The sequence below is a fragment of the Staurois parvus genome, unplaced genomic scaffold, assembly GCF_062004578.1.
Source record: "Staurois parvus isolate SC_StPar_1 unplaced genomic scaffold, SC_StPar_1.0 ptg001221l, whole genome shotgun sequence".
Classification (NCBI taxonomy): domain Eukaryota; kingdom Metazoa; phylum Chordata; class Amphibia; order Anura; family Ranidae; genus Staurois; species Staurois parvus.
In genome coordinates, this window is record NW_028319017.1 from 257,052 (window position 1) to 281,632 (window position 24,581).

The window sequence follows — 24,581 nt, forward strand, 5'->3', positions numbered from 1 at the left end:
ATTTCTCTTTGTCTCTTTTGTTTGAATCACAGAAACCTGACATTTTAACAGGGGTGTGTAGACTTTGTATATCCACCTACCTACCCATATATATGTATATACCTGTATATAACCTCAACCTACCTGTATTTAACTTCTACCCACCTGTATATGTAACACCTACCTTCTTCTGCCTAATTCTACCTACCTCCACCTCTCTGTATATAACACCCACCTACCTGCTTATAACATGTATCTAATGATACATACTATGTATAATACCTACCTGTATATAACATCTACCTACCTGTATAAATACTTTAAAATCTTCAAGAGAAACAGGCAGCCAGTGGCTGACTTGACCAAATAAATTTCACTTAAAAGTAAAAATGTGCATTTTGGGTGGTCTGGCCATTTAAAAAAAATAAAGCTTACTATAAAAAATGTAAATCTGAGGTCCACCTACCTGTATATGCCCATATATAACCTCCATCTACCTGTATATACCCATATATAACCTCCACCTACCTGTATATATACCTATATATAACCTCCACCTACCTGTATATATACCCATATATAACCTCCACCTACCTGTATATATATCTATATATAATCTCCACCTACCTGTATATATCTATATATAACCTCCACCTACCTGTATATATCTATATATAACCTCCACCTACCTGTATATATATCTATATATAACCTCCACCTACCTGTATATATACCTATATATAACCTCCACCTACCTGTATATACCCATATATAACCACCACCTACCTGTATATATACCTATATATAACCTCCACCTACCTGTATATATACCCATATATAACCTCCACCTACCTGTATATATACCTATACTGTATATAACCTCCACCTACCTGTATATATCTATATATAACCTCCACCTACCTGTATATATCTATATATAACCTCCACCTACCTGTATATATCTATATATAACCTCCACCTACCTGTATATATCTATATATAACCTCCACCTACCTGTATATATATCTATATATAACCTCCACCTACCTGTATATATACCTATATATAACCTCCACCTACCTGTATATACCCATATATAACCACCACCTACCTGTATATATATCTATATATAACCTCCATCTACCTGTATATACCCATATATAACCTCCACCTACCTGTATATATATCTATATATAACCTCCACCTACCTGTATATATATCTATATATAACCTCCACCTACCTGTATATATCTATATTTAACCTCCACCTACCTGTATATATCTATATATAACCTCCACCTACCTGTATATATCTATATATAACCTCCACCTACCTGTATATATCTATATATAACCTCCACCTACCTGTATATATTTATATATAACCTCCACCTACCTGTATATAACATCCACCTACCTGTTTATAATATGTATCTACCTATACATACTATCCATGTATAATACCTACCTGTATATAACCTCTACCTACCTATACATAACACCTACCTGTATATAACCTCCACTGACAGTACCTGTATATAACCTCCACTGACAGTACCTGTATATAACCTCCACTGACAGTACCTGTATATAACCTCCAGGGAGGGGTTATGTCTGGCTGTGTCCCCATCTCAGAGATTTCCTCTCATTTCCTCTTTTATCTGAATGGTGTCACCTGGACAGGAAGTGGGGGGAGGTTTCCTCACGATGGACAAGTCTCCTGTTGCTGGAAGTCTCACATCCCGTGGTCTCATTCACAGATCGGTGATTGGTCGGTTGGTGCGCCATGTCGGCGATCGTGGCTCAGTCACACTATATCTTCGGCCTGCGCTCTCAGGTCATCAATAACATCTGTTACTTCGATGAGCAAACTGTCATCTTCCCCTCCGGGAACAATTGTATCAAATACAACGTGGACCAGAAATGGCAGAAGTTCATTCCGGGTAAGATCCCCCAGACATCCATATATGTCTGTTCACCAATAGGAGAGACTAGATCACAGAGAGATCCATATACAGCCGTCCAACAACAGAAGAGACTAGATCCTTGAGAGATCTATATACATCCGTCCACTAATAGGAGAGACTATATCCCAAAAAGATCCATATACATTTGTCCACCAATAGGAGAGACTGGATCCATCATGAGCGATCCATATACATCCACCAATAGGAGAGACTAGATCACAGAGAGATCCATATACATCCATCCACCAATAGGAGAGACTAGATCCTTGAGAGATCTATATACATCTGTCCACCAACAGGAGAGACTAGATCCCCGAGTGATCCATATACATCCCTCCACCAACAGGAGAGACTAGATCTCTGAGAGATCCATATACATCCATCCACCAATAGGAGAGACTATATCCCAAAAAGATCCATATACATCTGTTCACCAATAGGAGAGACTAGATCCTCAAGTGATCCATATACATCCTTCCACCAATAGGAGAGATTAAATCCCCCAGAGATCCATATACATCCATCCACCAATAGGAGAGACTAGATTCCTGAGAGATCCATATACATCCGTTCACCAATAGAAAGACTAGATCCATGAGTGACCCATATATATCCATCCACCAATAGGAGAGACTAGATCCCCCAGAGATCCATATACATCCTTCCACCAATAGGAGAGATTAGATCCCCCAGAGATCCTTATACATCCATCCAGCAATAGGAGAGACTAGATCCCTGAGTGATTCATATACATCCGTCCACCAATAGGAAGACTAGATCCATGAGTGATCCATATACATCCACTAATAGGAGAGACTAGATCCCTGAGAGATCCATGTACATCTGTCCACCAATAGGAGAGACTAGATCAGAGAGATCCATATACATCCATCCACCAACAGGAGAGACTAGATCCCTGAGAGATCCATTTACATCTGTCCACCAATAGGAGAGACTAGATCCCTGAGAGATCCATATACATCCTTCCATCAACAGGAAAGATTAGATCCCCCAGAGATCCATATACATCTGTCCAACAATAGGAAGACTAGATCCATGAGTGATCCATATACATCTATCCACCAATAAGAGATACTAGATTCCCGTGAGATCCATATACATCCTTCCACCAATAGGAGAGATTAGATCCCCAAAGATACAGTACATATACAGCCATCCACCAATAGGAGAGACTAGATCCATGAGAGATCCATATATAGTACATGCGTCCATGGGAGACTGATCTCCCCTCTTTATTGCCGGACATCTTGGTGTATTTTCCCCATAGTTCCAGTTTAATAGGAATGGATGTTGTAGATGGAAGTCTATGGTGGTGCTCTGATCCAACGTTAGTTTCCGATGTTTCTTGTTCATCTATATTATTATCTTCTGATATTCCTTGTACCCGCAGGCTCGGAAAAGAGTCAAGGCATGCAGGCGCTGGCCATCAGCCCCAACCGCCGATATCTCGCCATGTCCGAGAAGGGCCCAGACAAGGCCACCATCACCATCTATGATTTGGCCTCAATGCCATTCAAGAAACGAAAAGTGCTGAGCGCACCGGACATCATGTCCCAGGAGTTCGTCAGCATCGCCTTCTCCCCAGACTCCAAGTACCTGGTGGCTCTGTCGGGGTCTCCCGAATGGCAGATTGTCTTCTGGATGTGGGAGAAACAGAAAGTCATGGCGACCGTGAGGGCGGACAGCCAAAATAGCCCCATTTACCAGGTAATATCAATGAGCAGGGCTGGGCCAATGGGTAGGCAGGACAGGCAGCTGCCTTGGGCAGGAAGGGGACACAAGAAAGGACAAGACATGCAATCTATACTGCAGTTCACAGCTCATGGGGGATGTGCTCTGACTCTTTTGCCTTGGGTTCTAAGTAGACATGGGGACGTTCCAACATCCGGACAAAATTTACGTTTTTTGAAGATTCGGTTGTATCTTAATTTTTGAATCACAATAGTAAAGAATTTCAATGACACTGAAATAAATTATAACGAAATGAATTCTCCGAATTCGAAAATGAAACATATTGCAATAAATACAGAAAGGTAGAAAAGTGAAATAAGATGATTCCTACTTAGAAAGCTTTAAAGAATAGAATAAAATAGAGTAGAATAGAAAATAAAAGGATAGAACAGAATGAAACAGAATAGAATAGAAAGTGAAGGCACTGAATAGAATACAATAGAAAAGAATAAATTAGAAAACAAAAGAATAGACTAGAATAAAACAAAATAGAATAAAAAAGGAATAGAATAGAAAATAATAGAAAAAGAAAAGAATAGAATAAAACAGAATAACATTTAAAATATTAGAATAGAAAATAATTAAATAGAACTGAATAGAAAACAAAAGAATATTATAGAAAAGAAACTTATAGAATAGAAAATAATAGAATAGAAAATAAAGGAACAGAATAGAAAAGAATAGAATGGATTGCAATAGAATAAAACAAAATAGCCATCTTCCGAAATTCGAATTTTCGAAATTCAAATTTGAATTTCAAATCGATTTGAAAATAATGAATATACAAAACAAATCTGAATATACAAAATTAACTCTGAAAATTAATCAATCTAATGTAACAAAATTAAATTATTAACAAATGAATCAGAAATAAAACACATTTTTCTGTCCTGCACATTTCTAGTTTTATAGGACCTTCAGGTCAGCCAATAGCGGGTGAGGAACCAGGCGGGAACCAGATCACATGCTTTTATTTTATGCTCTAATTGGCAGTATATAAAATTCAGGTAAAACGTTTTCCTTCACAATCCATATTCTCTACCAGAACTAGCGAGGATGCAGAACTGCACCCCTCTCCTCCGCTGCTAATGCATGACATAGAACTGCGCCCCTCTCCTCCGCTGCTAATGCATGACATAGAACTGCGCCCCTCTCCTCCGCTGCTAGTGCATGACATAGAACTGCGCCCCTCTCCTCCGCTGCTAATGCATGACATAGAACTGCGCCCCTCTCCTCCGCTGCTAATGCATGACATAGAACTGCGCCCCTCTCCTCCGCTGCTAATGCATGACATAGAACTGCGCCCCTCTCCTCCGCTGCTAATGCATGACATAGAACTGCCCCCTTGCTCCAGCTACCCATGCTAATTTGTGAACAAAACCAAGACCTGCGCCAGCATTTCCATGACTGTCATCTCTGAGCCGGCATCTCAGTCCAGGAAGTAGATGGTGACCCTGAATGATGTCTGAACAAAGATGGTGTCGTCTTTCTGGAAAGAAAAGCAGATGAAGGCATTGCCAGGGGGAGTCCTGTGATCTCTGCGAGAGGGAATATACAGGTGAAACTCGAAAAATTTGAATATTGTGCAAAAGTTCATTTATTTCAGTGCAGCAACTTAAAACGTGAAACAAACATGAGATAGACTCATAACATGCAAAGCAAGATAGTTCAAGCCGTGATTTGTCATCATTGTGATGATTATGGCTTACAGCTCATGAAAACCCCAAATCCACAATCTCAGAAAATGAGAATATTGTGAAAAGGTGGAATAATCTCGGCTCAAAGTGTCCCACTCTAATCAGCTCATTCAGCCATAACACCTGCAAAGGGTTCCTGAGCCTCTAAATGGTCTCTCAGTCTGGTTCAGTAGGAATCACAATCATGGGAAAGACTGCTGACCTGACACCATCACTGACACCCTCCATAAGGAGGGAAAGCCTCAAAAGGGAATTGCAAAAGAAGTTGGATGTTCCCAAAGTGCTGTATCAAAGCACATTAATAGAAAGTTATGTGGAAGGGAAAAGTGTGGAAGAAAAAGGTGCACAAGCAGCAGGGATGACCGCAGCCTGGAGAAGATTGTCAGGAAAAGGCCATTCAAAAGTGTTGGGGACTTTCACAAGGAGTGGACTGAGGCTGGAGTCAGTGCATCAAGAGCCACCACACACAGACGGATCCTGGACATGGGCTTCAAATGTCGCATTCCTCTTGTCAAGCCGCTGCTGAACAACAAACATCAGAAGCATCTTACCTGGGCTAAAGAAAAACAGACCTGGTCTGACCTCAGTGGTCCAAAGTCCTCTTTTCTGATGAGAGCAACTTTTGCATCTCATTTGGAAACCAAGGACCCCGAGTATGGAGGAAGAATGGAGAGGCCCAAGGACCCCAAGTATGGAGGAAGAATGGAGAGGCCCAAGGACCCTGAGTATGGAGGAAGAATGGAGAGGGACAAGGACCCTGAGTATGGAGGAAGAATGGAGAGGCCCAAGGACCCCGAGTATGAAGGAAGAATGGAGAGGCCCAAGGACCCCGAGTATGGAGGAAGAATGGAGAAGCCCAAGGACCCCGCGTATGGAGGAAGAATGGAGAGGCCCAAGGACCCCGAGTATGGAGGAAGAATGGAGAGGCCCAAGGACCCCGAGTATGGAGGAAGAATGGAGAGGCCCAAGGACCCCGAGTATGGAGGAAGAATGGAGAGGCCCAAGGACCCCGAGTATGGAGGAAGAATGAAGAGGCCCAAGGACCCCGAGTATGGAGGAAGAATGGAGAGGCCCAAGGACCCCGAGTATGGAGGAAGAATGGAGAGGCCCAAGGACCCCGAGTATGGAGGAAGAATGGAGAGGCCCAAGGACCCCGAGTATGGAGGAAGAATGGAGAGGCCCAAGGACCCCGAGTATGGAGGAAGAATGGATAGGCACACACTGCAAGATGCTTGAAGATCAGTGTGAAGTTTCCACAGTCTGTGTTGATTTGGGGAGCCATGTCATCTGCTGGTGTTGGTCCACTGTGCTTCATTAAGTCCAGGGTCAACGCAGCCGTCTACCAGGAGATTTTGGAGCACTTCATGCTTCCTTCTACAGACGAGCTTTATGGGGATGCTGACTTCATTTTCCAGCAGGACTTGGCACCGCCCACACTGCCAAAAGCACCAAAACCTGGTTCAATGACCGTGGGATTACTGTGCTTGATTGGCCAGCAAACTCGCCTGACCTGAACCCCATAGAGAATCTATGGGGCATTGCCAAGAGAAAGATGAGAGACATGAGACCGAACAATGCAGAAGAGCTGAAGGCCGCTATTGAAGCATCCTGGTCTTCCATAGCACCTCAGCAGTGCCACAGGCTGATAGCTTCCATGCCACGCCTCATTGAGGCAGTAATTGCTGCAAAAGGGGCCCAAACCAAGTACTGAGTACATATGCAGCTTCTACTTTTCAGAGGTCCGATATTGTTCTATGTACAATCCGTGTTTTATTGATTGCATGGAATATTCTCATTTTCTGAGATTGTGGATTTGGGGTTTTCATGAGCTGTAAGCCATAATCATCACAATGATGACAAATCACGGCTTGAACTATCTTGCTTTGCATGTAATGAGTCTATCGCAGATATTAGTGTCACCTTTTAAGTTGCATCACTGAAATAAATGAACTTTTGCACAAAATTCTAATTTTTCGAGTTTCACCTGTATACCTGGAAGTGTTAAATGTACATATTACTGAGCATGAAAAATATGTGTGACAATTTAAAGTGTTACTAAACCCCCAACAGTACAATCAGTCTGTAGATGCAGTAAAGCATGCTTGTTATACTCACTGTGGAACCTAAGGGGTTAATCCTCTACATTGTGTAAAAAAGTCTGTTTGATCCTGTCTTTCCTGATCCTCCCCTTCTGCCAGTTCCCCCCTCTTATCTTTTGATAAGACATATCGTGTGGAGTCACTCTGCACATGCTCAGTTTGGTGCGTATTACTAGAGAGGTGGTTTTTTTTTTTTGGGAGAGTGAATACGATCAGCACAGGGCCAATCAGCACTGTCCAGACAGAGGTCAGGGGTTCTGCATTCTCCTAGAGCAGGGCTCCTCAAACTACGACCTACAGGCCAGAAACGGCCCGACAAAGACATTTATCCGGCCTGTCGAGCCAGCTAAACAGAAAAAAAAAATCAGGGAGAAAAATTGTAGTGTCCAGTGTGTTACGGTGTACAGTGCTTTACAGAATACAGTGCATTGTAGTGTCCAGTGTATCAGAGTACAGTGCATTGTAGTGTCCAGTGTATCATAGTACAGTGCATTGTAGTGTCCAGTGTATCAGAGTACAGTGCATTGTAGTGTCCAGTGTATCAGAGTACAGTGCATTGTGGTGTCCAGTGTATCATAGTACAGTGCATTGTAGTGTCCAGTGTATCAGAGTACAGTGCATTGTAGTGTCCAGTGTATCATAGTACAGTGCATTGTAGTGTCCAGTGTATCAGAGTACAGTGCATTGTAGTGTCCAGTGTATCAGAGTACAGTGCATTGTAGTGTCCAGTGTATCAGAGTACAGTGCATTGTAGTGTCCAGTGTATCAGAGTACAGTGCATTGTAGTGTCCAGTGTATCAGAGTACAGTGCATTGTAGTGTCCAGTGTATCAGAGTACAGTGCATTACAGAGTACAGTGCATTGTAGTGTCCAGTGTATCAGAGTACAGTGCATTACAGAGTACAGTGCATTGTAGTGTCCAGTGTATCAGAGTACAGTGCATTGTAGTGTCCAGTGTATCATAGTACAGTGCATTACAGAGTACAGTGCATTGTAGTGTCCAGTGTATCCGAGTACAGTGTGTTACAGAGTACAGTGCATTGCGGTGTCCAGTGTATCAGAGTTCATATTTTTTTCAAACTATAGTCCGGCCCCCAACAGTGTGAAGGTCCGTGAATTGGCCCACTGTTTAACAAGTTTGAGGACCCCTGCCTTAGAGCAAAATTAAAACTCCTCCTACAAGCTTTAACCAGTGCTCTGCTGAACACTGCTGACAGAAGTCACAAGACTGCTATTGTCAGGGCTCCCAGGTGTGACCAGAGGTGTGTGACTGACGCAGGGAAACGCAGACTTCAGATATGTGATAAACAATATAATTTATTAACACTAACAATACAAACATAAACGCAGTGCAATACTAAAACATAATACAGTGCAAACAAACCAAACCAACCACCCACAGATAACAGTACATACAAGCAAGCGTCGTCAGGCAGGCCGGGTCGATATCAATTGGGCAGGTAGGTACAGGGGGAGCAAGCGGAGATTGGTTGGGGTCACAGGCCAGGTTCAGCAGGTAGCTAGCAGCGTAGTACAGAGGGTCAGGCAGAGGGATGGTCAGACAAGCCAGGGATCAGAACAGGTAGCAGAGGATCAGAACAGGTAGCAGAGAATCAGACAGGAACAGAGAGCAGGAACAGGATACAGGGCCCAAGAGAAACACAACACCAAGGCAGAGTCTGCAAGTCTGGCCATCCCTTAAATACCCCAGCATAATCAGTTCCAGGTGTTAGCTGGCTGCAAAGTTGAGTCTCTGATTGCTGGGAGCATCCGCTGGCCAGCCCTGGTACTGCAGATCAAAAGGCAGGTGAGTCCCACCATCGCTGGCTAGTCCATTCCTGACAGCTATATACTGCTGATTAGTGATGGGCTACATGTTCGAGTCGAATCTAAGTTCGACTCGCACATGGGCTGTTCTTATGTTCACTGACAGTTCCCTGACAGTGCAAAGCTTTGGCCAATCACAGCATAGGATGACGTTACAAGGGGGCGAGGTGAACCCTGCCCCCTTGTGACAGCATGACAGTATTTAAGAACTATCATCGGGGGCACAGCTGTCAGATGGCAGGAGCCAGCGTCACAAGCGGAGCGTGGTTTTTCTTTCTTGTTTCGGGTAGCGGTGGCGGCGGGCATCGTGATTGACGTTGGATCTACTTTGAGGGACATTTTTTAATTTTTATTTTTAATAAAGGACTTGTCAAAGACTGTCTCCTGTCATTTTTTACACTACACTTTTTTTTGTGAATGGGTAGCGATACCATATACCACATACGCATTCACATAGAGGTGGTGGCCTGAGATCTGGAGGCCCCCTTGCTAAAGACCCACACAACCACAGGCCAGGGATGTGGGGAAGAGGCCCTTGACCCCCCTGACCCAAAGCACGCCCCCATGTTGAGGGCATGTGGCCTGGAATGGTTCAGGAGGGGCGGTTACCCGAATTTGAGAAGTACCTACTCCCACTTCCGCTGAGATCGCCTAGGTGATCAGAAGCGGAAGTTGTCCTCCCTCCCAGTAGTCTTCTGGGATACGTGACAGACTACGGGACCATTCATAAAGCGCAGCGCACCTCACACATGGGCAGTGGGCACCGTAAGCCCACACTGAAGATGCCGGCGCCGGGAACACAGGATGGCCATGTGAGGACACTGCGGGATCAAGGGACAGGTGAGCGGCTGTTTTTGTAGCTGCTGACTTTTATTTTTTTTAAATTTTGACTGGACCTTTGCTTTAACACATCATATGCAGGAGCATTGTCATGGTGGAGAATCCACTTGTCAGGCCAGGGTTCCGGTATTTTCCTCCAAGCAGATTCCCGTAAGCCTTTCAGAATTTCCATGAAACAATGCTGGTTGACCGCTGCGTCATCATGGACCTCTTCCCGCCCCTCCTTAAACTGCCTATGCCATTCAAAAACACTTGATTTCTTCATGGAATGGCCACCATGTTGTAAGAGAGCTAAAGTTTTACTTTAGCCAATTTTCACACAAAATTTGATGTTAATCCTCTGCTCCAGATTCCTGTCACTCATTTTCCGCCAACAGGGCAACGCACACACGTGTTATTTCTTCTGCTACTGTGTAAATACTGAGTCTGTGAGCAAAGTGAGTGCAACATGTCAGCACATGGCCGTGCGACTCGCCACCATAGCGCTACAACATGGGCATTCTGGAAATTAAATTGTCACACCTCATATACCGCGGCACAACAAACTGACACTATTTCCTCCTGTCTGTCTGCTACAGGTGAGCTTCAACCCACATGACAACACACAGATCTGCGTCACGGGTCACAATGTTTTCAAACTCTTCCGCTACGTTGAAGGAAACCTGAGACAGACGATCTTCCAGAAGGTAGATGCCCAGAACTTCCTGTGTCACGCATGGCTGTCCGAGGACCGTGTAATCTGTGGCACAGACACGGGAAAGCTCTGTATGTGGGAATCCGGGGATCTGCGCTGGGAGCAGAACATTGGAGGAAGAGGCGTTCAGCAGTCCGACAGACGAAGCGCAGCGTCCGGAGATGGCCGGTAAATGAAGAAAGTTTAACACAAGTACATCAGCAGACGTCTAACTTTTAGGGCGACTCACAAATAATAAATCCCTTGTCTGGCGTTTACAGCTTTTCTTTACGCCTTTAGTGACCAGAGTTTAGTGAAGCAGGCCAAAGCATTATACCTTGTGTGTAGGAGTGTGCTGGGACTAGCAGGGAGGTGAAGCCTCCATCAGTCATCATCTTATATCCCGCTCCTATAGTGTTTAGCAATAGGAGGACCTGGAGGAGGAGAAAGGGAGGGGAGTGTCATTTACTACTGTGTGTACACCCACACGTGTGACTCTATAGTCACATGGGCTGCACAGATAAGAAAAAAGGAGGTAATAAACTGCTTAGAAAAGAACTGAAACTGGAGCATGCTCAGTAGATGTCAACAGCTGGTCTACACAATCTCAGGCCACAGCGGGGACAGAGACAAGGAGAGAGGGACAGTGAAGAACAGGATCAACCAGGATTTTTGCTGTCTAAAAACAAATGCTCTAGTGGATGAGTGTGAACACAATGTACTATAGCATGTATTGACTGTTTTTGATGATTTGGGTTTAATGACACTGTAAGTGTATTCGCAAAAGGCAAAGTAAATGGCAATGCACCAACATTAATAAACAGTTAAAGAATCCTTTAAATTGCAGGAAAGTAACTGATGTAAATACAAGTCTTTGAAATGGCAGTTATCCTAGACCCCAATAATACTGAACCAAGCTAACCTGATATTAACAGCATACACTATGAAAGGAATATATGGGAATGATCAATGTCACAGTGACTTTTTGCAACAGCTGAGCAAGAAAATGCATTCTGTATATATATACCCCTAAACACAGGTAAATCTAGGCTCTCCTAGGCCAGAAACCCCTGTGTGATATTTGAATAGTGTTTGGTACCTAATGTGCAAACTTAAACCCACTAATGTTGGGGCCCATCTGTACGGTGGTGCACTTGTCACCATCTCTTCAAGACTGCATGCAGTGAATTACTTTTATGCTGTTAGACAAAAAGGGCAGTGTCTGGTTGTATTGGATCACTATCAGTGGAAACACAAGCACGGCTGAATCAGCTCATCAGTCCTGGTATACTGTGAACCTGGAGGCTTGATGGCCTGCAGTCATCAGGGTCCTGATTCTTGGTGGCTTGTCCCCAGCACCCTGGTCCTCCCAGGCTCATTCTCTCTGGTGTAGGCACAGACAAGTCCATTCAGGAGGTCTGCACTCCACAGCAGCCAGAGGCTTTCAGTGGCTCAGTCCTAAGCTGCTATACATACATCACACAGCTCTGGTCCCTATACACAAGGCTATCTCTCTGGTGTAGGCACTGGCACCCAGAAAACAGGTCTGAACCATGCCGTTTGGTCACTATTCATCCCACTGACACCAGTGATGGGGCACTATTCCTCCCACTAATACCAATGATGGGGCACTATTCCTCCCACTAATACCAATGATGGGTCACTATTCCCCCCACTGACACCAATGATGGGGCAATATTCCTCCCACTGACACCAATGATGGGGCACTATTCCTCCCACTAATACCAATGATGGGGCACTATTCCTCCCACTAATACCAATGATGGGGCACTATTCCTCCCACTGACACCAATGATGGGGCACTATTCCTCTCACTGACACCAATGATGGGGCACTATTCCTCTCACTGACACCAATGATGGGGCACTATTCCTCCCACTGATACCAATGATGGGACACTATTCCTCCCACTGATACCAATGATGGGGCACTATTCCTCTCACTGACACCAATGATGGGGCACTATTCCTCCCACTGATACCAATGATGGGACACTATTCCTCCCACGGACACCAATGATGGGGCACTATTCCTCTCACTGACACCAATGATGGGGCACTATTCCTCCCACTAATACCAATGATGGGGCACTGTTCCTCAAACTAATACCAATGACTGGACATTATTCCTCCATCCACTGACTACAAGCACATGTCATTTTTTTTAACCCCCACTGGGCCCTCCCAAAGTCTGAGGGACCATAAACGGGCCCTTTGTTTAGAAAGTTTGGAGACCCCTGATGTAGGAGAACGTTTGTCTATTTGTTTTTAATCATTCATCGATTATTTTTTTTTTATACTGTAATTGTATCTGACAATTACAGTACAAATTAGAGGCACACTATCATCCTCAGGCTGCAATGGCACCTACAAGCTGGAGGCTTATTTTGTGAATGAAGCCTCCAGCCTCACTTGATTGGGAACCAGGTTAACTGGTTCCCAAATTTTAGTTAGGACTGGAGCAATCATTGGCGGCCCAGTCTAAAAGCTAACAGCAATGCACAGTGTAGGCTGCTCACTGTCAAAGGGAGGCCATACAATAATGTCCCCCCCCCCAAGGGGTCATATAGGGGAACTTTGATTTACAATTTGCATCAGGAATGAATTATTGGTATTTTCAGGTTTTCCAAATGTAGCTGACAGCTTCTGTGGTGCAGCTTGAAGGAAGAGTTTGTAGTGCAAAAGCGGACTCCTTTGCTGTGCTACTTAACCTTACATAAACATGCAGTCCTATATTTCGGTTAGGACCCTTGGACAGTTCTGGTAAGCCAAAGCTGAAATTCACTTATTGATATGATATGTTCTGTCGTGAGTAGAAAGGAAAACTAGGTGGGCAATGCCCACTTAGCTGTATAGGTAAAAGACACACAGTGAGCGCTCTCAAAGAAACAGCAGCTGAACATCCAGGATAAACGCATATAAAAATCCTCAGTAAAACATATATAAAATGCAGCGCTGTAAAATGATCAAATCATGCAAATCAACACAATAATAGTCCTGAAAAGGTGCTCATTAATTCCCAGTGTCAATGGAAAGAATGCAAACTAACCAGAAGCGCATTTAAAGTACGCATGTGTGTAAGAAATCCTGGAGATTCCCCTCTCTCCCTCTGGTCAGAAAATGGACATGTGCTGAAATGGATGATGATAACGCCCTCTTGTGGAAAAGCGGAATCCTGCAGGCCAGGAAGCTCCCAGGATAGGATATTCCTCTTCAATGGAACCAGGGCTGGGATTGAAATCACTCTGTGGCTGTGAAATTGGGAGAGAGACCCCTCACAGAGAACACAGAGAGATACTCATAGTGTAGTATATTACTTCAATTTATTTCAAAAAACCAAGTAAAAAACATGTATAATCAGGTGGCAAGTGAAAGTGACCCACTGACCCTCTTAAAATTAAAGGTGGCCGCCGGGCCTCCACATGGCACCGGCGGCGTAGTGTCAACGATGTCCACGACGAGCCTGTGGATTTCGTTGACACTACGCCGCCGATGCCATATGGAGGCCCGGCGGCCACCTTTAGTTTAGTTGGAGGGAGAGAGGGGAATCTCCAGGATTTCTTACACACATGCGTACTTTAAATGCGCTTCTGGTTAGTTTGCATTCTTTCCATTGACACTGGGAATTAATGAGCACCTTTTCAGGACTATTATTGTGTTGATTTGCATGATTTGATCATTTTACAGCGCTGCATTTTATATGTAAATGCCCACTTAGGCACACATGTTCTCCAGATGCTGAAAATGGCTGCGGTCTCCTCAGTTGGACTAACCGGCTTCTGATTTGTACATGAACCTTCCATCCTTGCTTCAATAAATGGACATATTTCAATTGTAAAGGTTTAGAAGTTGTGCCCGTCTTTCCACAGCGCCTTCTCAGCGATTGACAGTTCCAGATCGCCTCCTCTGCATGTTAATGCAATTTTGGCCTACTCCAAAGGTTTCCTGTGTTCCGGGGGTCCTGGCAGAGTCTGCATGTATGAGAAAGTAGAAGACCGAGAACTTTACAAAAGAGGCCGCAACATCAGAGTAAGTCACAATTCATTAAAGTGGAGCTAAGCTGTATGTGAGCTCCACAAACTGAAAATGCTACTTAACTCATTGCAGGCTTTGGGCATGCTACACATGCCCCCAAAAAAATGTCATCATTGTACACAGGGCATGTTTAGCAATGCAGTCTCTTTGTTTTGCTTCTGGGACGCCCCCTCCCAGTATACAGCAATTGTGGACTTCGATTAATCAAAGCGGGTATCCAGGGGCGTATTTACCACAAGGCAAACAAGGCATTTGCCTAGAGCGGCATTTTTTAGGGAGGCAGCACTGCCCCCTGGAAAAAGGGATATATGCTGCATGGGGATTGGTGGGATCCAAGAGAGGCTGTGGGCTGCTTGATGGTGTATGCAGAGCTTGATTGTCGTTCCCAGGGATGTCCAGAGCTGTGAAGAAGAGTGTCTTTCTCTCTGTTGGGGGGCAGGGGTGGGTGTTAGTGGAAGGCTCTCTCTCGAGTGGTGGGGGCTGTTGTTGGTTGGTGTCAGGCTCTCTCCACCGGAGAGGGCGTCCGATTTTTGTGTTGCCTAGGGCAGCACAAAACCTAAATACACTACTGGGGGTATCACTGTATCAGTGTTGGCAGCTGTAGCTGTCAAAAAAGCTGAATCAGTGTTTATAAACAACACAGCTCCAGACCTACACAAAGACACAATGTAGCATATTGTTACTTTTGTATCACTCTGTTCATTCATCTTCAGATCAAATGGATGAACTTCGATCTGCAGATGATGTCAGTTAAAGCAACCTGACAAATAAAAAAAAAGTATACTGCTCAACCTTTGAGATTGAAAGAACTGAAATCCAATGCATGAAGGGGATGGGTCAGGGACAGTCAGACTGAAGAGGGAGAGCTAGATGATACTGGACGTTCTCCAACTGTGCAAGACTGAAGGGAAGGCTGGAGTTTAGGTTTAAGAACCATGGCTGCTCAGAATAGTATGGAGGATATTACTGGATGATGAAAACAATACAGAAGATGCTGTAGCACATGTGCCTTTGTGTTTCTGGTAGATCCCACAAGATGAACATAGTAATGACCCCAGCCTGCCCGACCAGCAGGAGGTGCTGTGTATGTGTCTGAGTCCTGCCGAAGAGACTGTACTTGTCAGTACCAATAAGAGCCAGATGTACAGCATCGCCCTGTCCTCTGCCGAGGTCACAAAGGTGAGAACTGACCAGTATACATCTAACCTATAATAAAGGCTGCAATTCCTAAATATCCAATTAAAGTAGAACCCCACAATTTTCTTTTAATTTTTGTACACCCCCCCCCCCCATTTTTCCTGTTGTAAATAAAAAAATATATATATATTTTAGTTTACCTATCCTTAAATAGGTTCATAGAACACCATCCCAAATAAATGATGTGAGGGGGAACTCTGAGAGGGACCCTGATGTAAGAGGGCACTCTGTTGGTGCATGAAGAAGGTTTTGAGTCTAGCTAATACTGTTTTTTTAATTTTTGCAAATTAATGAAACTTTGGATGGGACCCTTTTGTAAGAGGGCACTCTGTTGGGGATCCTGATGTAAGGGGGCACTCTGATAGGGACATCTGATATTAGGGGGAACTCTGATGTGGACCCTGATGTTAGGGGGCGCTCTGTTGGGGACTCTGATGTAAGGGGACACTCTGTTGGGGACCCTAATGTAAGGGGGCACTCTAATAGGGACATCTGATGTAAGGGGGCACTCTGTTGTGGACCCTGATGTAAGGGGGCACTCTGTTGGGGACCCTGATGTAAGGGGGCACTCTGATAGGGACATCTGAAATAAGGGGGAACTCTGTTGTGGACCCTGATGTAAGGGGGCACTCTGATGGGGACTCTGCTGTAAGGGGACACTCTGATGGGGACCCTAATGTAAGGGGGAATTCTGATGGGTACCCTGATGTAAGGGGGAACTCTGATAGAGACATCTGATTATTTGGGGGAACGCTGATGTGGACCTTGATGTAAGGGGGCACTCTGTTGGGGACCCTGATGTAAGGGGGCACTCTGATAGGGACATCTGATATAAAGGGGAACTCTGATGTGGACCCTGATGTAAGGGGGCACTCTGATGGGGACCCTAATGTAAGGGGGAATTCTGATGGGGACCCTAATGTAAGGGGGAATTCTGATGGGTACCCTGATGTAAGGGGGAACTCTGATAGAGACATCTGATTATTTGGGGGAACGCTGATGTGGACCTTGATGTAAGGGGGCACTCTGTTGGGGACCCTGATGTAAGGGGGCACTCTGATAGGGACATTTGCTATAAAGGGGAACTCTGATGTGGACCCTGATGTAAGGGGGCACTCTGATGGGTACCCTGATGTAAGGGGGAACTCTGATAGAGACATCTGATATAAGGGGGAACGCTGATGTGGACCTTGATGTAAAGAGGCACTCTGTTGTTGACCCTGCTGTAAGGGGGCACTCTGATGGGGACCCTGATGTAAGGGGGCACTCTGGTGGGTCTCTGCTATAAGGGGACACTCTGATGGGGACCCAGATGTAAGTTGGCACTCTGATGGGGACCCTGATGTAAAGTAGGACTCTAATAGGGACATCTAATATAAAGGGGCATACTGTAGATTCTGTTTATTCACCCTAATCCATGACAGCCTAAAACATACATGGCTGTGGCACTGTGTGACAGACTGTCTATGGTTCACACACAGTGTTGACATTATGTCCCCTGACTTTTTTTTTCTTCGTTTCTTTACTTCACGCCCGGATCAGATAAGCTCGATCCGGCCCTGATTTTAGTTGACCTATTCTTACCTAGGTCCCTAAAACGCCCCCCCAAATAAAGGTGAGTCGGCAGTTAATTAATTTGTTTACACTAATCCTGCAAGTGGTGTCTGTTGTTTTTGTACTTAATTTCCAACCACTCCTGTAGAACAATCTCTGAATCTTTCCTCTAGCAAGAGTTCAGTCCGTTTTTTGCAGTATTACAGATATTAAATATTATATGTGGCCCTTTGGAGACATTAGGCCCCCTTTACCTTGCAACTTTCAAACTCCAGCACTGCCATCTGCTTCTGCACCAGTCAAGTGCCGAAGGTCCTCTTTGGGGCAAAACCGCACTGTCATTCCCTTTCCGGTGAACCAGGCCCTAGGTGGTGCATCCTCACACAGGCTCACAGCACTCCAGGACTTAGCGGCACTCCCACCCCATTATGCTGCCGCTGGAAAGAGAAGCTGCGATGACATCACCGGACTGGTAAAAAGACTTAAAGAAAAAAGGTGTGTATGCGGGTTTAAACCATTTGCAGACAGGGCCATTTTTGCTTTTTTTGCATGGTACACAAAATCATTTTAGACCTGAAGATTAGTAAAACCCCCAAATAATATATATTTTCTGAAAGTCCCTGGAGAATAAACCTTTTTTCCTGAGGTTATAAGTGCTTGACATAAATTTTTTACAGTTTTTTTTTTCACTTCACTTGAATGCTATCACATAGGGGATCAATAGCGCCCTATGAGATGGCATGTTTACTTTGACAGGTTCAGCCTTCTGGGGAACCAGATTTTTGGGATTGGGAAAATTTGTGCTGAGGGGGGGGGGGGGTGTGGAGTGGGGGTAGAGGATTTGTGCTCAGAGGTGAAATTTGAGGGGAAGAGGATTTGTACTAGGAGGGGGAAATTTTTTTCGAGGGGGGTGGATTTGTGCTGGGTGCATATGGGGAATGAGAGAATTTTAGTAGAGGCCAGATTTGTACCGGGTGGAGGGGGAATTTATGCTTGGGGGGTAAGCATGCAGATTAGTTCTCAATTTTTTTGGTGGGGGAGAGAATTTTTGCTGACACATAATGTTCATAAATCTTGGGAGGGGGGGGGACACAATTTGGCAAAGACATTACCTTTGCAGTGGCCAAAAATACCCCCCTTCTAGTAGAAACATTTACCCCCCCCCCCACAAGCTAAAATCACCCAAAGCAAACATTCCCCCCTCCCTCTGTGAAGTGCACAGAGCTGTGGTTAAACACACACTCACCTCTACCCAGGAGCGTATTTACCACAAAACAGGCAAACAAGGCATTTGCCTAGGGTGGCATTTTTTAGGGGGGCAGCATCTCCCCTCAGGAGAAGGGACATATGTGGCATGGAGACCAGGTGGGATCTGAGAGAGGCTGCTTGATGGTGTATGCAGAGCCCAACTGTCATTCCTGGGGATGTCCAGAGCTATGAAGGTGAATGTCTTTCTCTCTGTCACCGATGTGTGTGTGTGTGGGGGGGGGGGGGTTTTAGTGGTATGCTCTTTCAGGTGAGGGTGGGGATAGGGCAGGGGTGTTGGGGGTCACTGTCATGATCTCGATCTCTCTGTGGGGAGGGGGGTCTGGTGTTGGTCGGTGTCAGGCTCTCTCCGCCTGGGAGGGGGGGGTCTGATTTTTGTGTTTCCTAGGGCAGCACAAAACCTAAATACACCACTGCCTCTACCCCAACTGACACAGACTAGACCAGGGGTGGGCAAACTTTTTGACTTGAGGGCCGCAATGGGTTCATATATTGGACCCGGGGGCCGGACCAAGAGTAGATGAATGATGTGTATGTGTCATCCATAGTAAGTATAGTAATATTCCCCCATAGTAAGCATAGTAATTAATCCCCCATATAGTAATTCATCCCCCATAGTAATTCATCCCCCCTATAGTAATTCATCCCCCATATAGTAATTCATCCCCCATAGTAATTCATCCCCCATATAGTAATCCATCCCCCATATAGTAATTCATCCCCCATATAGTAATTCATTCCCCATATTAATTCATCCCCCATATTAATTCATCCCCCATATTAAGTCCCCAAGTCCCCCCTGTGTCAATTCACTTACCTTTGCTCCGCGCGTTCCTCTCGCCGTGTTCCCGCGCCGTTCCAGTGTAGCATGAAAATCTGTCTCCTATGAGGATCTGTCCCCCTCGACGTATCTGCGCATGTGCCAGTTTCAGGCATTAGCAGCCGATCGGCGATCTCCGGCACATGCGCAGATACGTCGAGGGGGACAGATCCTCATAGGAGACAGATTTTCATGGTACACCGGTCTTCAGGGCGGACTGTGAGAGGAGCCTAGCTCCCCTCACAATCGTCACGCTGCCCCGCCTACACACATCCTGACAGCCATCCTGACAGTATCAGGCTCCGCGGGCCGTAGTTTGCCCATTGCTGGACTAGACGTTTAACTGTGGTGTCACACGTTGGCCCATTTCTATCACAAAATGATGGGGGCTTTAAATATGTGGCAATCCAACTCTGCCATTTGTAGCATCGCCTGTTGCTAGACGATGTTTCTCCCAGTTGCTTGTTTTAATATCGATTGATCGTTCGTCTTCTAGGGGGATGACGCTGTGTTTGAGTTCTTGACTGAGTCTTGGCATTCATCTGCTATTACCGGTCTCAGCATCTGTAGCCGCAAACCTCTCATCGCCACCAGCTCCTTGGACCGCTCCGTGCGCATCTGGAACTACGAGAACAAGTAAGCTGTCTTTTGTAGTCTTCCTTGGACTATCAGAGCATGAGGAACTGTAAGATTACCCCACCATCTGCTGATTGGCAAGGCATTCTTCAACTTGCAGGCAGGGGCGGACTGACAATTCATGGGGCCCCCGGGCAATAGGGGATAATGGGACCCCTGTGTCCTCAACACACTTAAAACCACACCCAAAAAAGCCTATGAAAGGTACTAGGGGCATGTCATGGGGCCCCCTACAGACCCCGGGCTCTCGGTAGTTCCCAAGTGCCTAAATGGTCAGTCCGCCCCTGCTTGTAGATGATGTGGCCCAGCTGTAGTGAAGACTTTTGTAAAAATGTTTCCATAGGTGCAGTGTGGTCAGTTTTTATCTTAGATATTCTCTCCCTTTATAACTATGATGGCAGCACTTTGGAGCTCTACAAGGACTTCCAGGAAGAGGCCTTCAGCATCTCTCTTCACCCGTCCGGACTGCACGTCCTCGTGGGCTTCTCAGACAAGTTACGACTTATGAACCTGCTGATTGACGACATCCGTTCTTTCAAAGAGTTCACAGTCCGCGGCTGCCGAGAGGTAACGTCCAACCTGCAGTGGTTTTGGGCATGGAAGTCGTCATTTTTATTTTTTTAACGGCGTCATGTGTATTCCCTTTAGATGGCTCTGGCCCAGGGGCGGACATTCGGGTACTCGGGCACTGCCCGAGGGCCCAGGATCAGTAGGGGGCCCCATGAGATGCCCCTAGTACCTTTCATAGGCTTTTTTTGGGTGTGGTTTTAAGTGTGGGTGAGGACACGGGGGCCCCATGATCCCCTATTGCCCAGGGGCCCCATGAGATGCCCTTAGTACCTTTCATAGGCTTTTTTTGGGTGTGGTTTTAAGTGTGGGTGAGGACACGGGGGCCCCATGATCCCCTATTGCCCAGGGGCCCCATGAGATGCCCTTAGTACCTTTCATAGGCTTTTTTTTGGGTGTGGTTTTAACTGTGGGTGAGGACCCGGGGGCCCCATGATCCCCTATTGCCCAGGGGCCCCATGAGATGCCCTTAGTACCTTTCATAGGCTTTTTTTTGGGTGTGGTTTTAAGTGTGGGTGAGGACACGGGCCCCATGATCCCCTATTGCCCAGGGGCCCCATGAGTTGTCAGTCCTCCCCTGCTCTGGCCTCCCCTGTCTCACTATGATCCAACCCCCCCAATTTATTATCATACAGGATTTATATAGCACCAACAGTTTGCACAACGCTTTACAATATAAAGGGAGGCAGTACTGTCTCAATACATTTTATTCTATTCTATTCCATAGTTTTTTTCTATTCTATTATTTTCTAGTCTATTCTAATCTATTCTATTAAAATTAGAATTCAATATATTCGAAATTCAAATTAGAATTTTTTTCTATACGAAATTAGAATTTTTGGAGATGGTTATATTCTTTCTATTTTATTCTATTCTATTGTTTTATTTCTATTCTATTCTAGTCTATTATTTTCTATCCTTTCTTTTGTTTTTCTATTCTATTCAAATTCAAATTTATATTCTGTTTCATTAATTAATTTATTAAGTATTCTAATTTTCCTTTTCTATTCTATTCCATTATTTTCCATTCTATTTTACTCTATTCTTGTTTCCGAATTTTATTTAAAATTTTTTGAAGTTCGCATTCTAATTTTGTTAGTTATATTCTTTCTACTTTATTCTTTTCCATTGCTTTTTTTATTCTATTCCATAGTTCTTTTCTATTCCATTTTATTATTTTCTAGTCTATACTAATCTATTCTATTAAAATTAGAATTCAACATATTCGAAATTCAAATTAGAATTCTTTTCTATTCGAAATTAGAATTTCGGGAGACGGTTATATTTTTTCTATTTTACTCTATTCTATCGTATTCCTTTATTTTCCATTCTATTTTATTCTATTCTTGTTTCCGAATTTTATTTCGAATTTGAATTTCGGACAAGTTTTTTGTTTTGTTATTTAGGATTCATTTAAATTTGATACTATTACAATACGTATACATCTGAATTTCCAAATTTTACTGAATTTTGATTCGTAATGAAAAGAACCGTACATGTCTACCAGGAATGCCCCCAACTACAGATGATTGGTCCATCACCGGTGACAGCTTCCTGGCGGGCTCAGCCACGCGGGTTCAGGAACCGAACACGTCTTATCTTATACCTATTTTTAAACGACAGCATTGACGCATGGAAGTGGCTGCACGTCTATGCCGTATGCAAGATTTCAGTCTTTGGGTGCGTTTTATTGGTATGACCTCATTCGTCTCTCCTTTCCTTTCTTTGCAGTGCGCCTTCAGCCACGGCGGGCATCTTTTTGCAGCTGTCAATGGAAACGTCATCCATATTTACTCCACGACAACCTTTGAAAATATCGTTAACCTGAAAGGGCACAATGGAAAGGTAAATGAATTCTTCCTATGTTACCTCTGTACGCAGGAAATCAACAGGAGAACGCGATCTGTGCGCTCTCACTGCCATTCTACAGCATCAAAACCCAACACCAAAATGTCATATATTGTCAGCTTACCTGCCTAATGCAGGCCACAGACGGGTTGAAAATCAGCTGATTTTCACGCCGTTGGTGGGTTAATTGGTCGCCCGTTTTTCGGGGTTTTGGCACATTTTTTTTTATCGGTGAAGTTGGAAAAAATCGGCCGATTTTCCCGGCAATGATAGGCAAATTGGCCGATCGTTTTACCGATAAATATCTGCGCATAAGCCGTGACCAGCAAGAAGAAGAAAAAGCAGAAGAAGAAGAAGAAGAAGAATTATAGTCCGCTATGTATCCATTTGTATCCGAATAAAAACATCTGTATCCGAAATGGATACAAATGGATACATTGTTGCAACCGCAATACTTTTTCATGTCAAATATAATAGCGGAGCTCTCTGCAAGGGACAGAAGTAATTAAATGCCGGTCGTAGACGGGACGAAAATTGGCCAATTTTTTTTACCGTTGGTGGTAACGTCGGCCGATCGAACGACCAATTTTTCGGTTTTGTTTTATTAAAAAATGGCCGGTTTTCGACCCGTCTATGGCCTGCATTTTAGTCCCCGGTCACACTGGACGTGAATTGGCATGCGATGTGCATGCCGTGTGACTTGCAAATCGCATGCCAAGTCGCACCCTATTGTCTACAATTACATAGTTGCATAGTTAGTCTGACTGGAAAAAGACAAAAGTTCATCCAGTTCAACCATTAAAAAAAAAAAAAGTTATAATCCTACACCCACAGTTGATCCAGAGGAAGGCAAAAAACCCAGCAAAGCACGATCCAATTTGCTCCTGCTGGGAAAAAAATTCCTTCCTGATCCCCCCGAGAGGCAATCGGATATTTCCTGGATCAACTTTCCCTATAAATGTTATATCCAGTTATATTCTGTGTATCCAAGAAAGATAGGCTAGGTTCACACCTATGCAGGTTGTATGTGAGCCTTTTCTGCATTGCGTTTTTTACGCGTTTTTGATGCATTTTTTTTTTCTGTTTATTGGTGGAACTGGACGGACTTTTGTCTTTTTTCAGCCAGACTAACTATGTAACTATTCGATTATTTTAGTTTCTATTCTATTCTGTTTTATTCTATTCTATTTATTTAGAAATTCGAATTTCGGAAGACATCCTAGCACTAATATTATTATTATACAGGATTTATGGCGTCAACAGTTTGCTCAGCGCTTTACAATATAACAGGAGACAATACAGCAACAATACAGTTCAATAACACACAGTCTTTTAACCCCTTGGCGCCGGTGCCACCCGGCCCTTTAAGAGTTTCAGAAGCTGGGAGGCGGGGCGGGGTTTAGTGTCATGTGACCGCCGTGACACGTCGTCACGGCGGTCACATGATCGGGAAAGGTCCCGATCAAAAGAGGAAATCAGGACCTTTCCGTGAGTACCGGACATGAGTGCTGGGAGCGGGCAGGGCGCACGCTTTCAGCATGTATTTTTTTTTTAATAGAACGCAAATGTGCGGCCGCTCGGCATCTAGGCCCAGACGCCAGGAAGCCGCACATTTGCGTTCGGCCGGCGCCAAGAGGTTAAGGAAACCAGCAATAGTCAACAATAAGTTTACATTTTGAATTTGTTTTCGAATTAAATTTTGTTTTCAAATTTTTTTTCGAATTTGATTCAGATTCGGATAGTTTAATTTCATTATTTCGGATTCATTTACAGTAAATTTGTTACTGTTGTAAATTTGGAGGCA

General features: G+C 44.5%; 1 protein-coding gene across 1 annotated transcript in view; it reads left to right on the top strand.

Annotated features, from left to right (window-relative positions):
- CFAP57 (cilia and flagella associated protein 57) overlaps window positions 1-24,581 on the top strand; it is a 68,392-nt gene that overhangs the window by 5,652 nt on the left and 38,159 nt on the right. Inside the window, exons 2-9 of the mRNA XM_089660275.1 lie at window positions 1,740-1,922; window positions 3,358-3,674; window positions 10,740-11,023; window positions 14,724-14,883; window positions 15,916-16,068; window positions 20,223-20,362; window positions 20,764-20,929; window positions 22,661-22,774. Coding sequence (XP_089516401.1) covers window positions 1,766-1,922; window positions 3,358-3,674; window positions 10,740-11,023; window positions 14,724-14,883; window positions 15,916-16,068; window positions 20,223-20,362; window positions 20,764-20,929; window positions 22,661-22,774 — 1,491 coding nt within the window. The 5' untranslated portion in view covers window positions 1,740-1,765. The remainder of the gene's footprint in view (window positions 1-1,739; window positions 1,923-3,357; window positions 3,675-10,739; window positions 11,024-14,723; window positions 14,884-15,915; window positions 16,069-20,222; window positions 20,363-20,763; window positions 20,930-22,660; window positions 22,775-24,581) is intronic.